General features: G+C 51.1%; 1 protein-coding gene across 2 annotated transcripts in view; it reads right to left on the reverse strand.

Annotated features, from left to right (window-relative positions):
- Positions 1-9,546, reverse strand: part of TMEM150C (transmembrane protein 150C) — a 21,453-nt gene extending 11,907 nt beyond the window's left edge. Inside the window, exons 1-2 of one of the 2 annotated variants that reach the window (XM_064711154.1) lie at positions 9,415-9,546; positions 4,145-4,284 (exon numbers count right to left, since the gene is read on the reverse strand). In XM_064711154.1, coding sequence (XP_064567224.1) covers positions 4,145-4,151 — 7 coding nt within the window. In that variant the 5' untranslated portion in view covers positions 4,152-4,284; positions 9,415-9,546. Of the gene's footprint in view, positions 1-4,144; positions 4,285-9,414 lie in introns of those variants that run through there. The other variant, XM_064711155.1, reaches the window with a different exon arrangement.
- Positions 9,547-12,010: the final 2,464 nt, after the last annotated feature.

Genomic DNA, 12,010 nt, shown 5'->3' on the forward strand with positions numbered 1-12,010 from the left:
CATGGCGTGAGGGAGAAAGTGAGGCACGCTGGGGTGCCAGGACAGCTTAGAGATGACAGCCTCTCACTGGAGCCTGCTTGCATTTGCAGCTCAATTACCTCGTCCAGGTCCTAAAGCCATGACCCATCCCTCTGCCCTAAAGAAGAAAGGATCCACATTGTCATCCTCCCCCTCTCAACTCCCCTGGCCTTCCTACACCTGCAGCACAGAGCTATGGTCTGCTCCCTGCTCTGAAGACCCGGAAGAGAGTCAGCACCCTCATCATGTCACAGCAGCCCCCAGCTCCCCCAAGGCACCCCAAGCTGCCAAAGACACGCTGGCTGGACTGCTCAGGGCCCCAGGCACCAACTCCTGCCCTGCCTCCCTGGGACAGGGACTGAAGAGCTGCAGTGAGGCTCCCCACACTCTGTAGAAGGCATGGCACTCTCACCTCTACAGGTCAGCTATCTTGTGCTCCCTGCAAATGGCAGGGGTACAAAACAACACCCTGGCAGTGTCCAGATCACACCTCACGGGCACAAAGCCACGAGACCACGTCTTGGTGCTGTTTGTACAGACAGCCTGGAGTAAGGCTGAATTCCAAACCTTAAAAGACAGAAAAGCAGGCAGATATGATCTCTTCTCTGACCTGGGAGTGGAGAGAACTGCAGACAAGGAGCATGAAATGATGCAAGTATTAAGTATGCTGATTTAAAAGGCAGGCAGCTCCAGTGTGCATACAGATCTTTAGCACAGTGAACAGATCAGAAGAAATTATCAGCAAGAAGGACTAGATTTCCCATCTCACTTTTATTCCTCTCCTCCAGCACAGGAGACACAGCATCTCACATTTCTATAACCCGCACAGCTCCTGCTGTCGTGCTTGCAGCTATTCCATGGGGTGCTGCCCTTGCCTTTTCCTCCTGCTGCTCAGCAGCACTGCAGCAGCATTCCTTAGCTGGTGTTGGGTGGTGCTGTGACACTGGGAGACCCATGACAGCAATCTCAAGGACCACTTCCATGTGGCAGCTGCCCCACCTGCCACAGAACCACATCCCTGACAGCCTCTGGCAGCACAGTGCCCAAGTGCCAGCACCCCCACAAGGGAGACTGATAACTGGGGCCAGATTCCCCCCTCCTGCCTTGGCTGAAGGGAGCAGGCAGGTAACACCACCTCCTGTTCCAGCCCCTGTCTGCCCTGCAAGGTAATTACTGCTGTGCCTGACTCTCCTCTGGTCTCTGGTGGTGGCTGGACTGAGCCAAGGTAACACAATTCTTTCATATCAGGGCTGGCACATCTTATTATTTACCCTTCACCCTTGGAAAGGCACAGAAGTTTCATTACACAATAAAAGCAAACAGTAGCCATAAGACCTGTCCTCATAATGGGTTCCTGCAGCTCCTCCACCTCCCAGCATGGAAGCAGCAGCCTTCACAAGCTATTTCAGCATTGCCTGTCGTGCACAGAGGGAGCTGGCAAGGGCTTTCCCCCAGGCAGAGCAGCAAGGCAGCACACAGGGACATGGACTCCACACCAGAAGTGGGGAAATGTGAGAATTCTGTCGAGATAACCACTGTTTTGTGCTGAGCTCTAAAATGGAGCGAGGCCAAGGCTAGTGCCCAACCTCCTCAGAGTCAGAGCAACATGGCTACAGACCTATCTCCTTGGAAAACAGCCCTCCGTTTAATATTCACTGCGCCACACTGAGTCCCCTTCCATCAGCCACTAACAGAAAATGACATCTGAAATCATTGCATATTAAATGAGCAATCAGTGCAGAGCACAGTGTCCTGATGGGAAGCCAGCTCCATAGCTCAGAGACCCTAACTGCAGCCAGCTAAAAAGAAAGAAGCCACCTGCATCTGACAGATGAAATACCAAAAACAGGAAAGAAGGGTCCCTTTCCTCCATGTCCCCAAATAGCAACACCTTTTAATGCTGGCCATGGCTTGGATATGTTTCAGCCTCCCCACGTGGGCAGAGGATGTTTAAAAACATGGCTCAGCTCCTGCACATTCCTCACTTATTCCCTGCTGTGTTAGTCAGGTGCCAGGAACAAAATCACATGTAATCTCAATTTCTTCCAAAGGAGAAACCCTGAACATGTGCCAAACCTGCCTAGCTTTGCACTAGTGTTCAGCAGACATCATTCTGAGCAGCTGCCTTTGGGTCAGCCTTCAGTAATGTCTTCAGTGTTTGTATCTTCAAGCTGGGAGACCTCTGTGCACCTCTGAAAGCAGACAGGAACAAGAGAACAAGGAACCCAAACATCAGCCTCTCCTATAGCACCACATCAGTTCATCCAAAGTGCCAAGAGTGAAAGGAAAAAGTACCAAAATTCTTTATGGGAAATGTAGAAACAAACTCTTTGACAGTTAATTGCTCCACAGGGATGACATCAAGCCAAACTTCCTCTCCACAGCTCTGTTCTGCATTGCTGCCATGTCCAGTGATGCCAAATCTGGGCAGTCAATTCCAGCTGGCAACAACAGCAACCTCTGCCAGCCCATGTTCTCCCAAATAGCCACACTGCATCCAAGAGGCAGTTGGTCATTTCCCATAGCCATTGGTGTTCCATCACTGAGGCTTGCACAGGCAGGCACAGAAAGCCCTCATGGTGCAATGCATTCACAAAACCAACCAAAACATTTTCAGTGATCACAGCTGACCCAGCCCACCTTCTCCAAAGCTCACATGTGGTTTTCCAGTCCCTCTTGACACACCTCTCACACCAGCACTGCAAAACCCCTGTTGAGGTGTGCTCCTGCTGCCATCTGAGTCAGGCTGCAGAGCTGAAAAGAGTTTCACATTAGCACTGCCCCGGTGTGTGCCTTGAGAATTTCTCTCAATGCAAGCTTACTCATCTCCAGTTCCATTTTTATGTCTAAATCTTCTTAGACTGTCAGCTGCTTGCTCTGCTTTTTTTACCATTGCCCCGCTATACACACACCCTCAACCAATTAAGCTTCCGTTCCCCTAATGTACACACTTCAATTACAGCAGGCAGCTCACCAAACATATACTGCTGCTTGCTCAAGGTTCATTTAATATGGACATCTTAATTCCATCTGCCAAGCAAAGTTACAGGCTCCTCCTGAAGTTCCTTTCACCAGAGAACATGAATGTAAGGAAGGACAAAATTACCACATTAAGAGAATCATACATCTTTTTTAAGACTAAAGCATGCAGATGCATTTGAAATGCATAATAAGTCAGAGCAGCACTCCTGCATTTCACAGCACCAGGCCATTGGGTTATTTCAGAGAATAGGTACAAAGGCAGGAGCTCTGTGAGAAGGAGGACACTGTTCAAAACGCAGAGCAAGTCATAAAGAATTGCTGCCAGTCAGCAACAATCAAAGGGGAACAAACACATTCTGTGTTTTTGGGGGGGGCCACTATAGATCTCTGTTGCCTTTAAAAGCAAAAATAACCCCAGTCACTTGATAGCTAATCACTGTAACTGAGTGGATACAAACCAGCACATTACATAACCTACCACCCACAAGTCACAAATGCCAACATAATAAAGCAGGGCGTTTTCAGGTTTATCTCAAGGTTTCCAGTGTGAGTGCACAATGAGAGAGATAAGATGTGACAGAGGCTTGTAAATACATAACAAAATGGTGGGGAAACAAGAAAAGAAGTGATCCCCTCTGTCAGCAGGGTAGGACATTCTGCTTGCTCCAGGTACCCACCTACCATCTCACAGATGTGCAGAAATGCCATTTTCATTTCATTTATACAAGAGGAATGGGAAAAGGTAAAGACATCTCTGGGTTGTGCGTGGGGGAAGCAGGAGAGATGCTTCAGGAATCCTGCAACAACGTTGAGAGGCAATGTTTTCACCCATGGCAACATCAGTACATGTTTCTTGTCTCATTTCATACACTGCATTCAGTGTGCTAATGAAATGCTGTGGCCAACATAAACCTATCAGAGATGGGCCAAGTGCAACAAAGGAATGAAACCTTCTAATCACCAAAAAGCAGGGGCAGTAAAGGACATATTGATATCCACAGTGTCTGACCCAGAGAGATTCCTGCAGCACTGCTGGGCCCTGAGGCCAGTGCATCCCACCATACTTCAGAAGGTGCCCTTGGTTTTGTGCCTCTTGCTGCCCCACAACCTTCACCCCCAGTCCCACATGGGTGTAAGTACTTACAGGCCATTTAGCAACCAGTGCTGAGCTGCTGTTTACAGCCAGAGACGCCGACTCTCAACTCCTGTGGGCTGTGGCTGCCTGTCTCGCATTTGGTGCTCACGAACCAGGCACACCCCGCTTCCAGACCACACTCCTGGGTGCTAGAAAAGGAAAATTAATCTGGTTTGCCACCAAGGGACTACAGGAGTGCTCTGCAGGCTTTGACCCATGGACCTGTGCCGGATCACACCGATTTCCATGAGGTCCCACTCATACCACGAGCAGGGCTTGGGCAGTCGTGACCCTCAGCCTGCAAACAGGTAAAGGAGGCAGAGAGAGGAGCTGGGTAAGGCAGAGGAAACATCCAGCTCAGACAGGAGGAGCTGGGGCAGCAGGCACTGAAACCAGGCAGGAGCAGCCAGGGTGAGCTGAGGAGAGCTGCATTGTGAGGTGAGAGCTGCACTGTGCAGGTGAGAGCTGCACTGTGCAGGTGCTGTGTTCCTCGCCCCAGGGATCCCATTCTGCTAGGGAACACTCACTGCAAGGCACAGCCACCCCAGCTCCTCCTGACCCCAGGGGCTGCACAAGCCAGGCGACAATCAGCTCCCAGTGAGTCCCCCCAGTATGTGCTGGAGTGCCCACCTCCCAGGGCTGATGCCTTACTCTCTCCAAGTGCAGATGCTGAGGAATACAAGGGGCAGCTTGGTGAGCAGCCGCAGCTGGAGCCATGTGCAAGGGGCCATGACCTGGCATCCAGCAAAGGGCATGGAGACCTGTGGCACAAGGGTGGCTGGTCACCCAGAGACTCTGCAGAAGCCAAATAAGCAGTCAGAAGGCCCCAGACTAAATATCACAACTAGAAGGGGCACATAGACAGGGAGGGTATAAAAGGCCAGGGATTCCTCAGTGCAGGGAGTCCCCCTGAAGGCATCAATTCAAGCTGTTATGGTGTTACTGCACCATGATTAAATTACTTAAAGGGTCCATGCAGGCTTCTGGACTCTGCTGTGGGAATCCTGAGATCCAGCCAGAGAGGAAAACCTGTCTGACTGCAAATGTGGGGTGTGCGGGGAGTCAAGCAAGGCACACATCAGCTTTATGGAACCACCCACTGTGAAAGGGCCTCTATCCCAGCCTGGGGTGGTGGGAGTGTGACTGACAGAGTGGCCTCTGGGTGGTCAGACAGCAAAGCTTCCTTAACACAGAAATACTCAAGACTGGAGCCACTTTCACCAGGCCTCTGAGACACAAGGGAAATCTCTAGCAGTCTCAACACAGACCAAATTCACAGTCTCACACCACCACCACGACCACAGGGACATCTCTTCCCCTTGAGAATCCTTTGGTTTGGGATGCTTGTGAGAAGGGCACTTACCTCAAAGTCAACCAGCCAACCCCCAAACTAGAGTTGCTGGAAAATGAGGAGGGCTATTCTCTCAAAAAAAAAAAAAGAGAGAGCAAAGCTCTCCCTGCTTTAGCTGTGCCGTGAGGAAAGAGTCTCTGAAACCATCTCCTTGCTCTGCAAGCCATACAGAAATGCAGGCTGATGCCATGGCAAAGCCCAGGAAGTCAGAATCACTGAGCAGACAGCTGTCCAGTGATTGTCCTCCACCTCAATCACCCCAATCTAATGAAGCAGCAACAAGGAGATTGAGTGCTTCTCCTCCCATAATGTACAGAGGTCTTGACAGGGTATTAATAAACTGATCAAGGTGTTTTATTTGCTCCTCAGTTCCAAAAATTACAAATGTCTTCAATGATTTCCAAAGTGCACCAGCAAGCAAAGCCAAGACACACATTATATCAGAAGGGGGAAGGAAGTCTGCCCCAAAGGTTTGTCCCATTATCAGGAAAACAATGTAAGTGTTGGGCGTGGCAAAGAACACTTAACAGGGAGGTGAAACTTCAAATGTTGCTTTACAAATAGCTTTGAAGGTAAGGAAAAACAGACAAGCCCAGGGGAACAGACTTGGCAGAATGTTATTCCTGATCATATCGTCTCCTTCTCCTGGAGTTTATGGATGAGAGAGTACACACGCCCTGCAAGGCCAGAAAAATCCCAGGTTCCCCTGCCTTTTCTACCCTGCCACTGGTTTTTCCCCATCAAACAGAAACACACTCAAGCTACAGAGCTTCTCATGGGGTGTAAGCAGGGCTCCTCCTACCTGTTTACTCTGTCTTTCATCTCTCTTATCCCTTTCACCCCTCTCCTATTCACCTTTTGGATGCATAAGCTCCTTTCTTCACTGCACTTTGCAGCTCTACACTTTTGGAGAGATGTACCCTGTTCCCAGAGCTGCATTTCCTTTGGTAAATGCAACTTGTCCTGGGGAAAACACCCAAGGCCTGTGAGCTGCTAGGGACTCTGGCAGAGCACACTGTTTCTCAGGACAGTTTTCCCTCACCAACCTCTTCAGCCTGAGGACTTTCTCCTCCTGCACAGAAAGAGGTCCTCTTCTTCAGGTATTAACCACCAAAGCCCCAGAGGAGCAGCAAAGAGGCCCAGAGGGTGAGGTGCAAGGAATGGACATGCAAGACCCATGACTTGGCTCTTGTCACCCCACTGAAGTGGCCCTCTCTGGCACAGGGATTGTCTTTCGACTCTATTGAGACCTGTGGAAATCATTTGCCCTGAGAGGCAAAGTAGGAGGTAAGGCAGCATAGAAGGCATTTCTGTGGTGTTCACCACTTCACTGCCAGCATTCCTTAGTTGTAGGAACTAATTTCCTTTGTTTACCAGTGTCTCAAGCTGCTACAACCATAAATTGCAGTTTGTAGGGTGTTTGGGTGAGCTGCAGTAGGAAGCCATACAGCATTTCCCTTCAAGCAAACACAAGGGACAGAGGGGAAAAGAGAACAACTTCCAGCTGTCAAACAGGGGCCAAGCCTGTGTGAGCAGCCTCTACACTGCATCCAGAGGGATTATTACTTTTTAAGTCTATTGAAATATTTTCAGAGACAGACTTTCCTGGAGGAGACCACATTAAACCTCCTCTAAGAGCCAAGACAACACTGGGGAGGCTCTCTCTGACAAAGCTGTGGCCACTCTCAGTGTCTTGGCCAGGCAAAACCCACTCCTGCAGCCCTGTGGTGCCAAAACTGAAGGGCCACTGGCTCTTCTGGTTTAGGCAGTCACCACTATTAATACCAGTGGTTCCTCACTGGAAGCAACAAATAATACAGCAAGAGCAGAAGTTCTCTCCCTAAGTACCTGGACCTGCCCCAGCTCAGGAAATTGCAGGGAGGATGCTGGACGCTCTCCCCACCACTGCAGCAGATCAGCCCACATCCTCCAGGCTTTGCTCCCTTCCCTTTGCTCCCCATGGGAGAGGCAGCCCACACCTCTCCCTAGCAGGCAGGAGCATCCAGCAGCAAGCTCAGCACTAAAAATGTGCAATAAGCCCCATGTGAGGTAACCTACAGCTGTTTGAACAGTCCCTTTCATGGTTTCTGAAGCTGCACCAGTCTTTCCCTCTCCTCCCATTCACTCTGCCCTTCTCTCTTCACCTGTTCCCAATGTTCTCTTCCTTTTCAACTCTCATCCTGCCCTCATCCCTGAACCTCAGGTGACCTCTCCTGCAACCTGCAGGGACCTAAGGTAAGGAGAGACTTTTGCAAATCTTCTTGAGACAGCAAAAGCCCACAATTATTCCCATTTTAGACACCAAGGCCAGTGATTTGCTCCCTGAGATGTCACACTGGAAATCAGTGGCACAGAGGAGTGTGCACTCAAAGAGTCCTGGTCAAATCCTTCCACTGCAGCAGCAGCCTCCTCACCTGCCACCACCCCCTATCCCAGTGTATCCTTCCCAATATATTGCCTAGGATCATCTTTCTCTTTTCTCACAGAGCTTTCTCTGCTCCCACTTAACCTGCAATCACAGCTCACTGCTTCAGCTTGGTCTGCAGGACTGGAACCTTAAAGTCTCTCTGCTGGACCAAACTGCAATCTTGCAATCTCGGGCTGCCCGGATACGGCTGGGGGAAGAGAGAGAACCACAGACATGACATTTCTTCCAAGAAAAAAAAAAACAACATTGAAAACATTGATGTTCTTACAGGCACACATCCCTGCTCTGCATCTGAAAAGCAAACACTGCAGCACAAAGAATCTTAAAAGGGGAAATGAAACAACTGCACTTTCAGCACCCAGGTTCAGAAAATGCTGACAGCTGGGCATGGATAAACCACAGAAAACAATTTGACTTTAAATAGTTCAGCAGTGAAATCAGGAGCAAGACATTTGTCAAGCAAATAGGAGTCCCTTGTCTTCATCCCATTACCCAAAGGCAGAAAGTGGGCAAGAATCAAGCCCCCTTCTTTTAGGCACTGTCATCAGCTTGAGCAAGACACAACAGGCAGTGGGTGTCAGGATATACCTTCCACACACTGCCCTCCTCCATATTGAATAGCTATTCCTAATTAACCATGCATGTGTGCTCTGCTGTGCCATGAGGACTGCGTGAATGTTGATCAGACAACCCTTAGGGTCACTTTCACAAGCAGCTTTGCTTGAAAAGGAAAAAAAAAAAACCAAAACAAAGAAAAACCCAAAAAACCAAATAAACAAACAAAAAGGCAGAAAGGTTAACTCATAATTTCTGCAACCTCTATATCTTAAGGGCTCTGAATCAAAGGTCTGGCAGAAGCACCACGCGCTAACTAAAAGCGAAGGCTGAGATCCCAAGCGCCCCTGTGACATCGTCACCCAGCATCTTTCTATCATTCAGAAAGAGGATCTGGTCCTTCCTTCCCTGAGGCACCCCAGCACAGCCGAAGGGCCTTTCTCGACACCTTCAATTCCCTCCAGGGAATTTAACCGGACACAGCCTGCACGTCCCGACAGGACATCCTGACAGGATCTGGGAAAACAGGACCTGTCCCACCCACACCCTCAGCCCAGGTGAGCTCCTTCACAGATCCCCATGCAGCAGCCTGACCGAGACCCCGCCGAGTTGTGCCACCAGCACACCCCGCAGCGCGAAGGGCCGGATTCCCGGGCGGGCGGGCGGGATGCCGGCACCATGACCCGGGAGAGCCGTTCCCCAGCCGGCTGCTCCGGGCCCTGGCTGGAGAGGCTCTAATCCCCTTACCCAGCCCGTGTGTGCCCCAGGGCGCTGCAGGACGGGCAGCGCGGCGCTCCCGGCTCTGCCGCAGCCCCCGCGGCGCCCCCCGCCCAGCCCTGCCCCGCTCGCACCTCGGCGGCTCCGGGGCGCCGGCCACCATTCGCGACAGGGCGGGGCGACAGCGGCACGGGAGGGGTGGCTGGCGCTGCCGGCAGCTGCTCCTACCTGCGCACCTGCGGGCGGCTCCGGCTCCGGCTCCGCGGCCGGGCTGGTCCGAGCCCCCGCCCCGCCCAGCCCCGCCCCGGACGGGCGGGCCCGCGGCCGCCGCGGCCACCGGGGGCTCGGAGCTGCGCGGGCCCGGGTGTCGCTGTGACCGCCGCGACTGGGGCGCGGGGAGGCGGCCGCGGCGGCCCGGCCTCAGGGCACCCCTCGGGCCCGTGTGCAGCCGCTGCCTGCGGGCTGTGCCCGGTGCGGCCGTGCCGAAGGGTCCCTGCTCCGCCTCCTTTCCCGTGCCTGCCCTTCCCGAGCCGGGAGCACCTGCCCGGCCTGCGGCCCCTCTGCTCCGAGCCCCCCGAGGCGCCGGGGAGGGCTCGCCTCACAAACCCTCACAGCCCTCCCGGGAATGGTGCCCCTCTGGATGGGGGTTTGGAAGGGCCTCAAGGGAGCAGCCACTCAGCAGCAAGAGACCCCAGTGAGAGGAATAGCGGATTTGTCTTTACGAACAAGCTGTGGGTCTGCTGATAGATAAAACTAGCTCTGGGAGATAAAAGGAACAATGGGAAGGATTCCGCTGATTGATGAATGGGAAAAGATGTTTGCTTTTACAAATAAACTTCAGGTTTGCTGATAAATGAAATTAGACATTGAGAGATGAAAGAAACAATGGGGGAGAAGAACCCCTAAACTCCATAAGAATTAAAAATTAAAAGGGAGGGTTATACATTAGAGGGAAATCTTTGGTATCGGGAGGTCTGTACTTCTCAAGTACCTCAGGCAATGGGGAAAGAGAGAAGGGAAATGCAGCCAGAAAATCAGGTTAAAAAGGAAGGCTGCATCCTCCAAAAATTCCAGAGGTCCCAGGGGAATGCTCCATGGCCTCTCCCTTTATTTGAATAAAGCCAGAAAGAACTCCTCTGTCTCCTTTTTGAACATAAAACAATGATGTTTGTGGATTAATTTTCCTAACACCAGGAAGAGCCTCTTTCACCCCTTTTCCCTTTCCTACTGGGTGGTGGGCTTTGTGATCTCCCGGAAGTATCCCTGTGACTGGAATTTTGGGAAGAAACATTCCCAGCAAAAGAGCTCAGTGATAGCCATTTGGGACAGTTTCCTGGGGTGGAGGGGTCTGATCTTCATGGGATTAAGTCAATGTGAATGCTACCACTTCTTTTTCCTCTTCCTCCCATCTCTCTCTGTCAGATGACTGATGTTATTCAGCGACTGTCTTGTTTGTTTTCCTAAAATCCAAATTAGGTAGCACTTAGTCAAAATTTTGTCCTGGTGCCATCACTTATGAACCAACACAAAACAGACAGATGCCTAAATCCGTGTCAGCCCCCAGAACTAAGCTGAGTTCTATCAGTATTTCGTAGGCTGCCCTTCTAGCAAGCAACACTCCTTCACCCTGCAGCTTTGGCCCTCATGCAGCATTCTGAAGAGATTTCATGTCTCTGATCCCCAGGGACTGAAACCCCCTCAGAGTGCTGATCCTCAGAGCAAGCACTGCACCAGCAGGTCCCCTGAGCCCTTCCCAAAGTGGCTGCATCATCAAGGGAGAGGACAGATGCTCCCACAGAAAGGCTGTGTGTGCTTCTCGGTGTTTTAAAGGCCAAGGGGGCTATTTTTAGAGCTGAAATAACATTCCTCCTGCTTTGGTATTTCAAATCTTATGTTATCCTGGACTAGTGAATGTTTCTTTGCAGCATTTGCTTTTTTTGCAACGCCACAAAATCCAGGGATCTTGGCCAGGTTTCCTCTCTGCATGCACCTGACACTGCCCCATGGCACTGCCACACTCAGGAGCCACAAGTGACTTCCAGGCATGGCTTTCCTCAGGCAAGGATCTGCTATTGCCTCCATGTCACCAAGAGAGGCCCAAAAATCGGGTGCCTGGAAAAAAATATGCTTAAGATATCAGGATTAACCACATCCCTCCCTGCAAGGCTTCTTGTGACAGCAAGAGTCAAGGAAGCTCACTTTAAAAGTAATAGAGGGGAGGTCTTTGAGTCCCAGTACCCTCTGGCTTTCAGCAGCTGAGGCTGAAGAAAACCTTCTGACAAACAGGTAAGAAGTGGCTGTGCTGGGCCCCAGCGATTTTGGCCAGAAAGGAAAATGCAGCAACTAATCAGAAACTGCCTTAGTCACTTCACCTCTGCTGCCAGCCAGTGCTGGAAGGGAAACAATGCACCATATGGGATTTTAAGGCAATTGCATTTTTGGTAAACTCTGAGTGTCTGAGACATTTTGTTCACAGCTCCTTTTTGAGCAGATGGTGTCCCTCTGAGTGCTGGGAAACGTATGATGCTGACAGGCCCACCAAAAACCTATCACAAATTTAAAAACTCACAGCTTGAAAAAAGGGCACAGCCTGGGGACAGCAAGCATGTGTTGGAGCCCACCCAGTGCAGGAGGCAGGAGAGATGCAGGGAGGCATCAGCCATAAGGGGTGGTGTTATGTGGGTCCTTGGAGATATTTCCTACAATGATTTCTTCATGGGACACCATGGGAGGAGCAGCCCCTCTCCCACAACCCCCATCCTGCAAAGCAAAGCAGCCTCATGTTGCTGTCCTTCCCAGGGTGAAATTACCATTAAAGACTGGC

Source organism: Zonotrichia leucophrys, chromosome 4 (genome assembly GCF_028769735.1).
Source record: "Zonotrichia leucophrys gambelii isolate GWCS_2022_RI chromosome 4, RI_Zleu_2.0, whole genome shotgun sequence".
NCBI lineage: Eukaryota > Metazoa > Chordata > Aves > Passeriformes > Passerellidae > Zonotrichia > Zonotrichia leucophrys.